The 14,478-nt window shown below is 46.1% G+C and overlaps 1 protein-coding gene across 1 annotated transcript in view; it reads right to left on the bottom strand.

Annotated features, from left to right (window-relative positions):
- DAG1 (dystroglycan 1) overlaps positions 1-14,478 on the bottom strand; it is a 98,097-nt gene that overhangs the window by 18,435 nt on the left and 65,184 nt on the right. The window contains exon 2 of the mRNA XM_019547514.1: positions 11,982-12,389. Coding sequence (XP_019403059.1) covers positions 11,982-12,260 — 279 coding nt within the window. The 5' untranslated portion in view covers positions 12,261-12,389. The remainder of the gene's footprint in view (positions 1-11,981; positions 12,390-14,478) is intronic.

The raw sequence follows: 14,478 nt of genomic DNA on the forward strand, positions 1-14,478 counted from the left end.
ATAGCTGAGTGTGGGGGTGAGGGGAGAAGGGGAGGAGTGAGAGAGAAAAGAACAGGATTATTTCACAAGGGTCACTTGGATTTAGCTTTTTTAAGACAAATGGACCAAGGTATAATAGCTCAGTTCAGTCTGAGGAAAATTTACCAAAACCACTCAAACCTATTTTGCAATGGTTAAAATCTGTGGGGTGGGCAAATCTCCAGTACTTGAACTGATCTTACAGGCAGTGTAGCTGCATCTCCTAAAAAGTTCTCGATGCCAAAGCCTCATTTATGATGCGGCTTCAACCAGTTTACATCTGAACCAGACTTAGAGCCAATCGGAATAGAAGTTTCCCTGTTTTCAGCAAAACCAATAAAGTTGCTAAACATCTGTGGCCAATTCAGTGCCTGAGATTCAAGCAGTGAAGTCAATAAACACAACCATGTACAGACAGAAGCTGCTATAATTTTCATCTCGGAGGGTATGTTGTTGTAAGATTTCTCAAGTCCTATATCTGTGTATCCACGATGGGGTTAGAAGATCCTCTCAGTTTGTGCACCAAGACCATGTGAGTAGTCCACCAGCATGTGGCTTACATCTGTTCTCTGTGAATCACTGAGCATCACTAATTAATTTGATTTTTTGAACAGCAGGAGAAAGTAAGAATATGCCCCCTATTCACTTCCATGTCTTGATATCCTACTTGTATGGCTGGGGTAAAATTAACATTGTGCATGTTTGGAATCACAAACTGCAAAAGCAATAGCTTTATTTTTTTTTTTTTTTTTACTTGCTCCCTATCAAGTTGCAATGGGTAAGCTTGCTTTGTATTCTTCTCCAGGATTATGCCTCAGGCATTCAAATTGGCCCACAAAAGCATTTCCTTGGTCCATACGAATCCTTTATGAGTGTTTCACTTGTGCCAAAAAGCACTAAGATATTTTTAAAGTAACAAAATATTCAGAAGTGAGAATTTCTACACTATCACAGTAGCACAGTGAGGATCATTAAGTGCGATACTGTCACCCTTTCTTCCTGCTCTTTCCCCATTTGTGGCTCTGATGCATGGATTTTAATCTGTCAGTTCATGGTTGATGTAGAGTACAATATGTACTGGTACAGCATGACCCAACTTCAGCAGGCCCTTAGGCACTATACCATGATGACAAACATAATGGTTAAATGTTGGAGCCGTCCCTAAATTCAGAGAGCAAGGCAAGCTGTGAACTATGCTCAAGATGACTGACCTGAACTGCTGATGTTAAACTTTTACAAAGCACAAGCTTCTACAAATAATTACTTAGAACAGCAGTCAGCAACCATTTCAAGCTGTGGGCCAAAATAAATCAGCCTGGGTCAAAGGCAGATGGGCAGGTGCTAGGACCCAGCTGCTGGTACTGCTTCTCCCCATGGCGGCACAGGGAAATCTCCAGCATGTATCACTGGCCCCCATGACAGTTTCAGGAAAACTCCAGGTGATACCCTCTGGTCCCCAGAGCAGCACAAAGAAAGCTTCTGTCAGCACTACTGGTCCTCTTAGTGGCACAGAGAAACTTCTGCCACTGAAGTCCTGCATCCATAGCTGGATCAAATAGGGTCAGGGTCTGGTCGAGTGACTTAGAGAACAGGGTAAGGAAAATGGGGACAGGAATTCAACTTAAATCCAATCATAGATTTGAAAGAACATAAAGGCTGTCTACTCTAAATTGTCACAATTGCTCCCCTTTAGCAATAGCATCCGGGCAGTGCCATAAGTGAAAATAAAAGAGCTAGTGTTAGTTTGGACCAGGTGGCAGAAGTAACAGTGTTTTTAAAATACTAATTTAGGTTTAGCCAGAATAGATTAGACAACAATGAGGTAGAAGGGCAGTGCTGTTATCTCCACTGGGGCTCCCAATCAGCGAGCTGTGTGTGGCATGTGGCAGACCAAAGGAGACAGGCAGCACAGTGACAGATATGGTAGAAAGCAGAACAGATTGGGCAGGGAAAAGAAACTGGAGTGGCACTTGAGGACAGTGCAGCAAACCTGCCGAAGGGGTTGGCCCCCAGTGTTTTGTATCAATCATTCATATCTGCTCCGTGAAGCCTGGACCAGTAGTTAAGAGTCATTGAACAGTATACAGCCCCAGACTACAGCCTTGATTAGTCTTAGCAGTGGTCTTAAGTGAAGAGTTAAACATCTAGGCAGGAGAGCTATATTGGGAAGAAACAGGATAGACTGCTTACAGGCAAATTCAAAGCTAATCCAGACAAAGGGCCAGTATTTCAATCATGGATACAACACAAATTGGACTCCATAATTCAGCATCTGGTTCACAAGAGCATTCAACCATGGAAAAGGTGTTACAAGGTGACAGTACTATTTAAGTCTTTATGATTCAGAAAGTGAGGACATAGACAAAACATGGTACAAGGAGATGGTACTTATAAAAAACCAAACAAAAACTGAACATTTTACTTTCCATTTATGCACAAATGCAGTCAACAGACAGTAATGCCCTGCTCCCTTTCACCCAATGGTAAAGTGTTCATATGTCTATAGCCTAGCACCTCTTCCTATTTTTTCCTGTCTGTATTCTTGTGGGGATATGTGCTCTATGCTATTCTGAGCAGATGTTCAAGGGGGTTTGTGATGCTGAGATGAAGGACTCACCATGGAGGGCAGGTCTGGAGTCTGTACCAAGCATGAATAAAAAAATTGGCTGGCACTTCATGCTTCAGGAGCAAATCTACTAAGGTCTGTGGTGCTAGTACATGGCAGAGTTGATTCTTGTCTTGAGTAGGTGAAAGGGGTCTCTGAGGCCAGTGTGACAAAGTATGCCTTGAGTCCTGTGTTAGAAGACCTTGGAACAGAAAACAGGCTGGGTACAACTGATGAGCACTGAGCTGTCAAGCTGTAGGTCTGAAGAGAGTTCAAGCCCCTTTCCTTCCACCTCTGACATGAGAAGCAAAGGCAGGACAAATTGTACATGTATTTACTGCACAGGTCTTGTCCCACGCAGTAAACAAATGTAGGAAGCACAAGAGGCAGATTTCTGCCCCTGGTATGGTTGCCAGGCCAGAGGCGTACTTCTTGAAATTTTATGTTGCTTGAGGCCAGTTATTGTGCCAGTAAGTGGCTTGAGGGCTGGGCCATCTACACTGTCTGAACCACTATATTGCAACCATTTGCAGGAAAAAGTCTTAATCTGAAAAAATATCAAGCCTAGGGATAAGGGAGAGTTTTACTGCCTCTGTGCTGACAGAGAAGGAACTGTACAGGGTAGGGCACTCCATTCTTACCCCAACGAGTTTTCATGCATTCCCCAACTTACGTGCCTTCCTGGACACTTAGTCAGTTCAGCAACAGGGGCATCATATCTTTTAACTGAGAATGCAGAGGCAAGCTCAGAAAAGCATGAGCTGTTTCAAAAGTTTTCATACAGAAGTACCTCCTCTCCCCACATCTACAAATGGCCAAGAGACTTTATCCATTTTCAGTGGTACACCTATACTCTACCCATCTAGGCCTTCCTTATCCCATATAGTCTTAAATTGAGGTGTTCAAGCTACCTCTGAAAGCTCTTTAGAATACAGTTGCTACTTCCCTTGTGACAGCTGTCTTCTTGGCTGTGCTGGTGAAGATGCACAGCCCTGAGAAGATCATTGTGGCTCACTCCACAAACTGAAGACACTTCTTGGGATGTGGAGGTAATCTCCCTGATAAAAAATTTGATGTCTCAGGAACCAAGAGACTCAAAAAACCCTCTCTCTTCTACAGGACCATGCTCTGACACAGGGGAGGCTTTTTAACAAAGAGGATGGAATTCAAACAGATCAAGTCCTTCATTAACTAGAAGCAAAACAGCCTGAAAAAAACTGCTCACATCACACATTCATGGGAAGCTGAAAGCAATCAGCTATATACTGTTTTATACACGCATACAACACTCCCACCTACAGCTCTCCAAGAAGTATACACACCCCTAAGTTAATCAAACACACTCATTTACAGATTCAGTGGCACCCCTACTCTGTAGGGACAACGGTTCCCAAAACTGTGTCCCAGAGTGGGTTCAACTAGTTGTGAATCCAACAGAATTCACAACTCCTAATAGTAGCATAAACTACCACGTTTGTATGAGTTATGAGCCCTATTCTGGAAACTACTGGGGTGGACATATGAGGTGATATTTGAGGATCACAGTGTTTTTTTGTTTTTGTTTTTTATAAAAAAACAACTTCCTTATCACAGGCACTTTCACAGCTGAACGGGCAAAGTTCTGAAATTGCTTTGCCCAGCTAATACCATTCTCAGACACTCCTACTGGAACGCCCTTATTTCCAGATGCACTCATCTGTTAGTTATAAGGGAACTATTCAGAGTACAAGGATTCCAACTCGGATAGGGTGGGAATACTCAGCAGCTGTTTCACTGGGAGGTCACTACAAAACATTGAGTGTCCTAAGAAATGCTCTTTTCATCAGCTCATCCTACAAGCTCAAAAAGGATTCATTTAGCCTTGTTGTTCCAATGAAAACAATCTGCATGCCTGTGTAAGGGGCTTGGACGAGTGCCTACTCCCACACCCTGCTCTGCTCCTCTCTAACAGTGTTTAACATTGGACAGGAGAAGCTTCAAACAGCTTCAAAAAAGTTAAGATTCATCTCCTCTCATCATGACCTTTATGCAAAAGGCCAGAGGTAAGCAGAACTACCTACAATGTTAGAGGAAAACGCTGGATAGCTGGGCCACTATGCTAACCACCATCCACTGTTAGAGCTCCCACAACACACAGATCCTAGCAAACAGTTTGATGTGTAAACTGAGAATGAGGTTAGTTAAACCTTAACCAATGACCTTGAATTAGTAGTATACTAGGATATTCTGTTCCCTACTGGCTACTTTCTGATTGCTCAAGCTTTCAAAATGCCGAGGAAATGAGCCAGAGACAGAACCAAGCAGAAAACTACCTAAAAATACCAGTTTACTAATCCAATTGAGTTACACTTTCCACTACTTCAGAATTCAAAGCTAGTTACTGAAAGTTAACTGAAAATGCCAAAATTTCTCTACTCTGGCTCACTGGAGAAAGAAAACAGCTCTCTCTCTCTCTCGAATAGTCAAAATGTATCCATACTCATCTGATTATCTCTCTTCTACTGTTAGGAAGGTTTACAGAACCTTAGAGGAGAACTTCAGTCACCTGGTGATAGCCCCAAACCTGAATCATTTCCTCTTCTCAATGAACCTTCTTCAGCTTAAGATAATTTTTTCAGCATTATTCAGACCCAAAAGTATTGATGTCATGCATCTTGTGTAATATTTAGTGTTCCAATTTCTCTCTTGTAGGACATGGATTATTTCTTCACTGTACTATCTATTTTGTCCCTGCTATACTGCCCAGTTTGTGGTAATCTGTAGATTTTCTTAGTAAGCAAAATTTTTTGGTAAACAAAGAAGCTTTCTTATTCTGCTGTATCAGAACAGCTGCTGATCTTTGCAATGGAATTGTAAATCAAGAAGCAAATGTGGAGCCAGGGAGTGAGACATACAGGAGTTTAGTGTTGATCCACACAGTACCTTTCTGATGCTCACATGCCCAGCTTGTACTCACTAATGCACATAAAGGGAAGGCCAGAATAAAATGAGACTGAAAATGGTTGGCCTTCTAAACAATCAGAGGGGGGAAGATGTGAAAAAACCTTCCCACTAGAGTAGAGGGGGCAAGGAACCCAACTACTTCTAAAATGGACCCGGATACATGTATCAACAGAATTAGTATCAAACACTGCTTGAAGACTTAAAAAACCAACCCCCAAAAAAACAACCCAAAGCCAAAAACTCTCCCATGTGCTTTAGCTTAAACTCGGGTGTATTCCCGCACTGAGCCCCATGCATGCCCAGAAGAGGCAGCACTTTAGTTGGACCCAGCTCACCAAACATTTGTAAAGATCAGGCACTTTAATGGGGCTTTTTTGGAACTTTTATCTAATAGGTGATTGAATCAGCTTTAGACAAAAGCACCAAAAAGCCCCACTGAACCACCAATCTATACAGAAGCTGCAGAGCTGAGTTGAAGTAATGTGCTGCTGCTGCTAAAGTATGGTTGGTTTGTTTGTTTGGGGTTTTTTTTGGGGGGGGGGGTGTTAAAGGTCTACAAGCAGCCACGGATTACAGGATATAGCTGCCAATAACCCAGGTGGTCATTAGCCTTTCACTGTTCTGGACAGAAACTGAACAAGATGAAAGAAACACAGAAGCAGCTGTGGATATTTATGAGCAGGGCCCTGAGAAAATCATGAATTTCTTGTAGAAAATTTGCAGCACGTGCACAGGTACAGTATCATTTTTCACAGAATATTCATGGAACTACCACCGATATTGGCAAATGGGTCCTGGTAGTTCCATAAATATTCTGTGAAAAATGATACTATGCCCATGCATGTGCTACAGTCAGGCACATACCATAGGCAGCAGACTTAGCCCCCGCCAAACACAGGGCAGCAGTGGCAGCGCAGAAGACCACAGGGCAGCCTGGGCACAGGTGCCGAGTGGTGCTCACAGACAGACATGGAGCCGCACCCTGCAGGTAACTAGGATCGCAGCCCGGCAGGAGCACAGGCCACCACAGCAGGCAGGTCTGTGAAAGGGAAGGGGTACCCACAGTGGGAGAGGAAGTGGGTCAGGGGCTGGGGTGAATGGGGCCTCAGAGCAGGTCATGGTCAGTCAAAGCCTGGGTGGCTCATCCAGGGGCACAGGGGAACTCCTGCCACTGCACACCCCGCAAAGCAGGCAGTCATATGTCCCCCAGTTTTGTGTGGGGCAGAGGCAGGCTGATGCTGGGATCTGTGCCCTGCTACTGCCTCAGAAGCTATGCAATGCCATATGCCTGCTATCACCATGTAGGCAGGGGATGCAGAGCAGCCTGGCAGCAGCAGGCACATAGCACTGCATGGCTCCCAAGGCAGTGGGGTGCAGAACCCAGCCCACAGTTGCAGCCCACCTCCATCCTGCACACAAATCCAGATGGCATGTGCCCCTGTGCCTCCACCAAGGTGTACGTAGCAGCAAGAGCCCCCCGCACCTTTGGATGAGCCACCTGAGCTCCAACTCTCCCATGACTTGCCCCAGGGCTCCATTCATATTAGCCTGTCTGTGTCCCACCCCATCCCTCACTGTCAGGGCCTCGATCTGCTCCCCCCCCATGCCTCTTCCCTCTCCCCCTGCCCCTTCCCCCCAGTAGGTAAGTCTGTGGAGAGGGATGTAGATTCAGCCACCTCACCACTCCCCCCACTAATATTTTCTCCTTCCACCTATGGCACACACATACTGCCCCACCACCCCCAACAGTCCTGAAGCCCTGGCTCTCCAAACCCCCTTCCCCCCTTGCTCTCTATACCTGGCTGCGTCCTGGCCACGCCCCCAGCAGCCACTAGCAGGCTGCGAAAACCTAGGTTTCCCTGTTTTTCCAGCACAGGTTTGCAACTCTTAAAAATCACTGTGTGGGGCTAATTTCGCAGTATCCATGCAGTCCATGAAATCACAATTTTCTCAGGGCCCTATTTATGAATGAAGGGATACAGAATTATACCTCCTTCATGGCTATAGGAGAGAAGCCTTAAGAATTAGGGTAGATTGATGTCTCCATGTTCATTTTTAGCTTTTTGAGTTTGTTTGGCCTAGGACACTGCACCTGCTTTTTGGGAACTAGGAATGAGGTAGAGTACAGACCACTTTTTTCTTATTCTCAACCTTGCTCTATTGTCCATATTAAGAGAAAATGTTTAACTGCTCTTTTGCCAGCTATTATTCAGGTTTGAGCTCTACATAGTGTAAGTTGGCCATCAAGCTCTTAATTTTTCTGAGGGGTCCACAGATACTGCACATATTTTGCTAAGTAGCTTTTGGTTTTTTAATGTTTCCAATGTTTTCTATAATAGCAAACTTGTCTCACCTTTCAAGCCAACAATCCCCCTTGCACTGACAAAGCAAATGAAATCTGCTGAGGACTGGAACAATTGCCTGCAGCCCTCCCCTGCCTTCTCCCCTCTCCAAAATGTTCTTATCTGAATTCCCCCTTCAGGCACACGGAGGCAGGAACAGCTCCAGGGGCCCAGGCCAGAAGGCTCTGCTAAGCACGGGGCTTCTGGTTGTGGGGGGGGAGAGCTGGGCTAGGCAGGCCTTGCTTCTGGGCTGCCGAGTCCTGTCAGCTTCCCCTGGGTCCTACTGTCCCTGGCTCCTGTCATCTTTGACAGGCAGCCAAGAGCAGATAAATATAAATTTTCTAAATTTTTTTTTAGAGGCCCCGCAGGCCAGGTAGAATGGGCTGGCGGGCTGGATGTGGCCCGCCCCCATCATAGCAGCATTTGTTGCCATGTCAATAAATGCTCACCCACCATCAAATTTCTAGGCCTGTGAGGCGAGATGACACTGCCTTCTGCACCAAATCACAATGGTACATGGTTGGATCTAGTGACCATGGCCGAGCCAGAACACCAGATGACACCTGGGGATTGACACTGTGCACTGACCCCACACTGAATCCAGCTTGCAGGCTGACCCTGCCTCTGGGAGCTGGTCAATGGACCAGCCTGCATCACTCATGTGGCCCACAGGGATGGAAGGTTGAGCATCACTAATGCATGAGTGTCAAACTGATCTGGCCCCAGAAGAGTGACGCAGGACCAGTCCATGGGCTGAATGAATAGCAGAGGGCTGGCCTGGCAGGTCAGATTGAGCCCATGGACCACCCCATCCTTCACATGCTGGATCCAGTACCTGTGATGCCCTCTCTAGGACTGCACTGTATGCAGCACCTGCTCTGGCCAGTCTGAGATGTGGGATGAGTGCCACATGCAGCCTAAGTCCCAGATCAGCCAGAAGAGACACCATGTGCAGTGTCAGCCCCAAACAAGTCAGAGCAAGCTCTGAATCCTGCATGCAGGGGACCCACTAATCCTCCTGACCACATGCTAGAATCAGTGCCTGCTCTTGCTGGTCCATGATTATGCTACACATGAGACCTACCCTGGGGCCTGTGCTGCATGCAACCTGCACATGCTGGATCCAGTATGTGTGGGGGGGTCCCAAACTGGCCCTTCCAGGTAGGGCCCCAAAGCAGGTGACACATGTGGTGCAGGCCCTGAGTCCAGTCCATAGAGCTGGCCCAGCATGTGCTACATGCTGCTTGTGGGTCAACTTCAGACTCTGGGCAAGCACTAGGGACCAGATGATGGGAAGCTCCATGGGCAGTATCTTTGACACCCCTAGCCTAAATACATTCCTCTTCAGAAAGGAAACCATTCTGTGGATCCTTTGAAGAATGTCCTCACACTCAGTAAAGCACAGCCACATTTGTATTAAAAATAGAATCCAGTGTTAAACTGATTTAAGTTAACCTGCTGCAGTCCAGAAACAAAGGCCTAAAACTCATTTAAAACTGACTCAAGTTGTTTAATAGGTAGAACTTGTGTTTAGATAAGCCCTCAGACAAACCCGAAAGCCATGCAGGCTTTTCTGCACCACAGAACTAATAACCAACCTCCCCCCATCTTCCTTTAAACATAGGGGTGCTCAACCTCTGGCCTGCAGGCCAAATGCAGCCCACAGAACCTTGGAATCTGGCCTGCGGGGCTGCCCCTGGGTTGGGAATGTGGTGGCAGGGAACCCCTCCTTCTTTCCCCCCCACACCTCTGCCCTTGCTTCAGGGTGTCCCCAAATACCCTTATTACCACATATGTATGCCCACTTCTCCCCAAAATCTTACATGCTCTTTTCCACATGCAGTCTCCAATCCTATGTTACTCCTCCAAGAACATCGGGTGCGGACAGACATGAAACAAAACAAAACAAAACATAACAAAACAAACAAAAAACCCCAGCGCTTTATTGGAAGAGGAAGTCCGGTAGTGTGACCCAGCTCTGCAGCTTCTGCATAGACTGGGAACTTCAGCAGGGCTTTTGGCACTTTTATCTAAAGCTGATTCAGTCTTCTGGGCATGCACTGTGCTTGGTTCAGGGCACACTGAGCCGAACATAAAGCTCTGTTTTTTTGGTTTTTGTGGGTTTTTTTTTTTTTGGGGGGGGGGGCTGGAAGGAAGATGGTGTTCATGTCTGTAAGCAGTCATCCTGCCCACTCCCTTCACCTTCCCATCTAAAAGGGGCAGCACTTCAGTTAGCCAGGCTGTATGGTATACAAGGAGCAAGGCTAGGGCTTCTTAGGGCACAGTTTACACCACGGACTCCACTAGAAAGCCATGTCATTTTGCCTCCAGATATGCAAGCTTTTGCCGGTCAAAGCCAAAAAGCTGATGATCTGCCTGCACATTTAATTTAATAAAGCAGATGATGTCCAGCCAGCTGTCTGGGCCACACACTGATTTTCAGAGTTGCTAAGCTCCCACAGCTCCCAAAATATACTTCAACTGGGTTTGAGTGCTTAACACCTGACAACCAGACCTGTAATTTTCACATAATAGTTGTATAGGGAAAACGGACAGCACAGCTCTACCCATAAGCGAATGCAGAAGGTAGCTTCCATCTGGGCAAGTCAGTAACCCTCCCATAGATCAAATCCTGTTGTCTTCAGTTTAAAAAATCAGTCTAGCCTCTTTTACTTCCTTTAAGTAAGGAACTCACTCCATGTTTTCTTCACCTAATATTCCATAGGTGCCAAATACACCCAGTCACTACCCCTTCCAGTATTCATTACTACAAATAGGTCTTTTTCAGGTCTTGCTTTCATAGTCCAGCTTCCTCAGTGCTAGGACCCATACTGTATGGCATGAGAACAAGCCCGCCCACAAAAAAAAGCAGATGAGATTTGTCTCCCTTCACCCTAGCTTCCATTTGATCACTAGAAAAATATCAAATGTGTAATTCTCATATTTAAATTGGGGCTAGACGTCAGTTTCTTAACTCAAAGAATCCCAGCAAATATGGGGCTGAGAGCTACGAACCCTGCACCCTTCCAGGAGCTGTACTAAATACTGCTAGTAGTATGCAACTGTCGGCACATAAGAGATCTAAGTCAGATGCGTGATGAATCCATTTGTGGCTGATGAACCCAATTAGAGAATGACACTGCTCGTTACTAGAAGTTCCTGCTAGCTGGATATATATATATTTATATTTGCTAGTGTCCATCCCTCCTTTAATCTGTGTCACTTTCTTGCTTCCATCTCCTACAGTTGATATGCCTGAAAGTCTGGAGCGTAAAATACTTGCAAACACTTGAGAATAGGCTGAGATTTGATCACTGTTTCTGAACCAAGAAGAACCACCCCCCCTCCATTGTTCTCAGCAGAACCCAGAGAGAAGAGTGTCTGCAAATAGTCAAGAACCTCGTCATAGAACAACAGTCTGCCCTGACAGCCTGGTCTAATACTTTGTTACCACAGTGAAGCAAAAAAGTCACATTGTTACAGCATCAGCCCCAGAAAACTGTGGTTGTCTAGATCAGTAGTCTCCAAACTTTTCTGATCGCACACTCCTATCAGTAAAAAGTTTTTGAGCACGCACTCCCAATATATGTATATTTATTTATAAATCATAAACACATGACACGTGACTGTCTGACATAAGGACCGAGTGAGGGCACCAGTGTCAATCCGTATATTAAATACTAGTAAAGCTTAATTTCTTTCTTATTTTTTTAGATAAAAAAATAAATATAAATACAAGTTCAAATATTTTCTTCCTGCACCCCAATGGATCGTCTTGCGCACTCCCTGGGGTGCGCACACCTCACTTTGGAGACCACTGGTCTAGATCAGGAAGGTTGAGGGATACGGACCTGCAATCATTAATGCAGCAATCATGTGAGAAATAACACCTAATTCCAATTCCTTACCCAACATGTCCCCCAACCCAACACCACCTCACGTGACACATGGCAATTCCTGCAACTCCCAACAGTAAGACATAAAGGTCTGGATACAATCAGGATTCTTGTAAAGGGCATGACATCAAGCTGGAGGATTGAAAGTCAAGGCTGAGGGGTTGATGCATCTCTCACCTGAACCATTTCTCCATTGGAAGCAATTAAATCTGTTGGGATGGTGGCTCTGAAGAAGCGGCCTACCACAGCAGAGCTGTCTGGAATCCCCACCACTGCTGGGATAGTCTCTCGGAGATCCGACAGCACAGAATGCATAGAGGCCTCTAACTGGTTTTCCCAGTCCTGTACTTCTGAGGGCTCACTGGGCCAATGGCACTGAATATAGGCAGACATCAGTAATGCTGTAAGCAAAGTCCTCCCCAGCAGAGGGGGCAGCAGTAAAAATCCAACAGTCATCCTTACTGAAGACTTCAATTATTGAATTCCACTCAGAAAGGAAGCAACAGGGGGCCCTGCAAGTCACGTGGAGGCTGTGTGGGATCCTCAAGCCCTTCACAGTAACTTCATCCTGGGAGTCTCAGGAACCTGAAGAAAGAAAAGGAAGCCAAGTCAACACATGAATTGTCTTTGCAAGAGGCCTGAGTGGTATTTAGGCTAACCAGCTGGCCAGTATATGGAAGCCTCTTCTTCTTAGCTGGAAAACCACCTGCTTAATGACTTTACTGTCCCTTCATCAGCTTTCCAGAATAGGTACAAGAGACTGTGGTACCTATCAATAAAGAGAGCAGCAACCTTTTAGTAGCACATGCTTTTCTACTGCTGTGCACGCACACACTAAAAAAAACAGGAGCTGCCCCCTACTTCTGAAACTGCCCCTCGCCCCAAACCACATGCTGCTGCGGGAGCCAGAGCACCACACAATTCAGCGCGGAATACCACTGAGGAAAGTGACAGACAACATGTGAGCAGGAGGGGGAGGTGCAGTGACAGACGCTACGGTGGAACTGGGTGACCTTTCAAGGAAAGTTGCAGTCAGGCTGGAACATTAATGAATTCCAGTGTTAATTATACAAAGAGTACTTTATGGGCCTTATGGGTAGGCAACTGTGGTCACGGGGTGCAACACACACATGCCATAAGGCCAGAAGAATCACTGATAGCAGGAATCTGCCACCTTGACAGCCTGGAGCAAGATGGATGCTTCTGTTTCCCAGGCTTATGAGCCCCATGTCTCAGAAGGTCTTGCCTAAGTCAGTGGTGCTGCAGGAAGAGGCAGAGGCAGGTGGGCAGGGCACAGTCTAGTAGGGAGATGAAGCAACACAGTGCACCAGGCAGGCAGGCAGCACCCTACCCAGCTCCTTCTGAGCAGCAGCTGGAGATTAGGGGTGGGCTGAGCACTGCTCTTCCTGCCTGGGTGCAGGGGGGAGGAAGAGAGAAAAGAACACTGCTGCAAGTGCAGGTAGTTCATACATGCATGTATGTGCATGCACGTTGCACCCTTGACCATGGTGCCCTGCGTGGTCACCCACCCATAAGGCTAGTCCTGCCCATCCCCTCTTTCACAGTCCCCTTTCTCCCTCTAACTTCTTTTTCACTACCTTTTAACTCTCACTCTGCCTGTGTTGCCCCCTCCCCACCTCCCATTTCAGCCCTCCAGTCTTGGCTCACAGCTTCTATTGTCATGTGCAGTGAGGGGCTGAAGCAGCAGAGATATCAAAGCAACTCCTAAAGTATTCTGGTCCCTCTGGCTATTCCTGCTTGCCCAAGAACAGGAATGAGAAGTGAGCTCATTAGTAAAATGCAGAGAAGAAAGCAGTATATGCTGCTCTGCAGGCAACGGGATTGGCAAGCTGAATCAGGTATACCGACTTTATCCGCCTGCAGTGCAGCAAGGAAGCCCTTAGCCTCTAACACAGGGTGGCACAGCAGGTCTTTGCAGCTCCTAGGTCTCTGAATACAAACCGTATTTATCTTCAGTCATCCCAAATGTGCACTCTCAACATGCATCAAGCTCTTCTAACTGACCCAGGAACTACTCCATGCACAGACCCTGCAGCAGCAAGGGGCAAGCAATTCTTCTGCTTCTAGCCTCATGTGTGTCACAGATGCAATGGACCCTGTGCTTTGCAATAACACTACAAGGTAGAAAGCTGAACCGCCAGGAGACCACCGAGCAAATATACAGACTGGAATGGTCAGACAGCTCTAAGCCTTGTCCACATTGGGACCAGAACCCCACTATTTACTGCTAATTTAACCTCACTGCAGTACCCTCAGTACAACCCCCACATAGTATTGGACAGTGTCCAAAATTCTTCTAATGGAAAGGCTTTGAGTTTTGCTGCTTGCACCTAACATGATTCCTTGGACAATGCTGACTTTTTTTAAACCACAACCATGTTGAAGAATTAACCAATGGGGTTACCATATAGCCAGGTTTTCCCAGACATGTCTTCTTTTTAGATCCTATGATCTCCATCTGGGCAGTTTTTAAAAAATATGATTATATATCTGGGATTTTAGTCTGTTCAACTTCTAAGTTCTTCCAGGCTTGCTCTAGTAAGCAGTGCTTGACATTGGGGGGAGTGCGGGAGGGCTAATGGAAGTAGTGCATGCACACACATAGCTGGCATAGGCGGTGGAAGTAGCCCTGGCAGCTGGATATAGGTAAGTC

Source organism: Crocodylus porosus, unplaced genomic scaffold (genome assembly GCF_001723895.1).
Source record: "Crocodylus porosus isolate Cpor-Errol unplaced genomic scaffold, CroPor_comp1, whole genome shotgun sequence".
NCBI classification, from domain to species: domain Eukaryota; kingdom Metazoa; phylum Chordata; order Crocodylia; family Crocodylidae; genus Crocodylus; species Crocodylus porosus.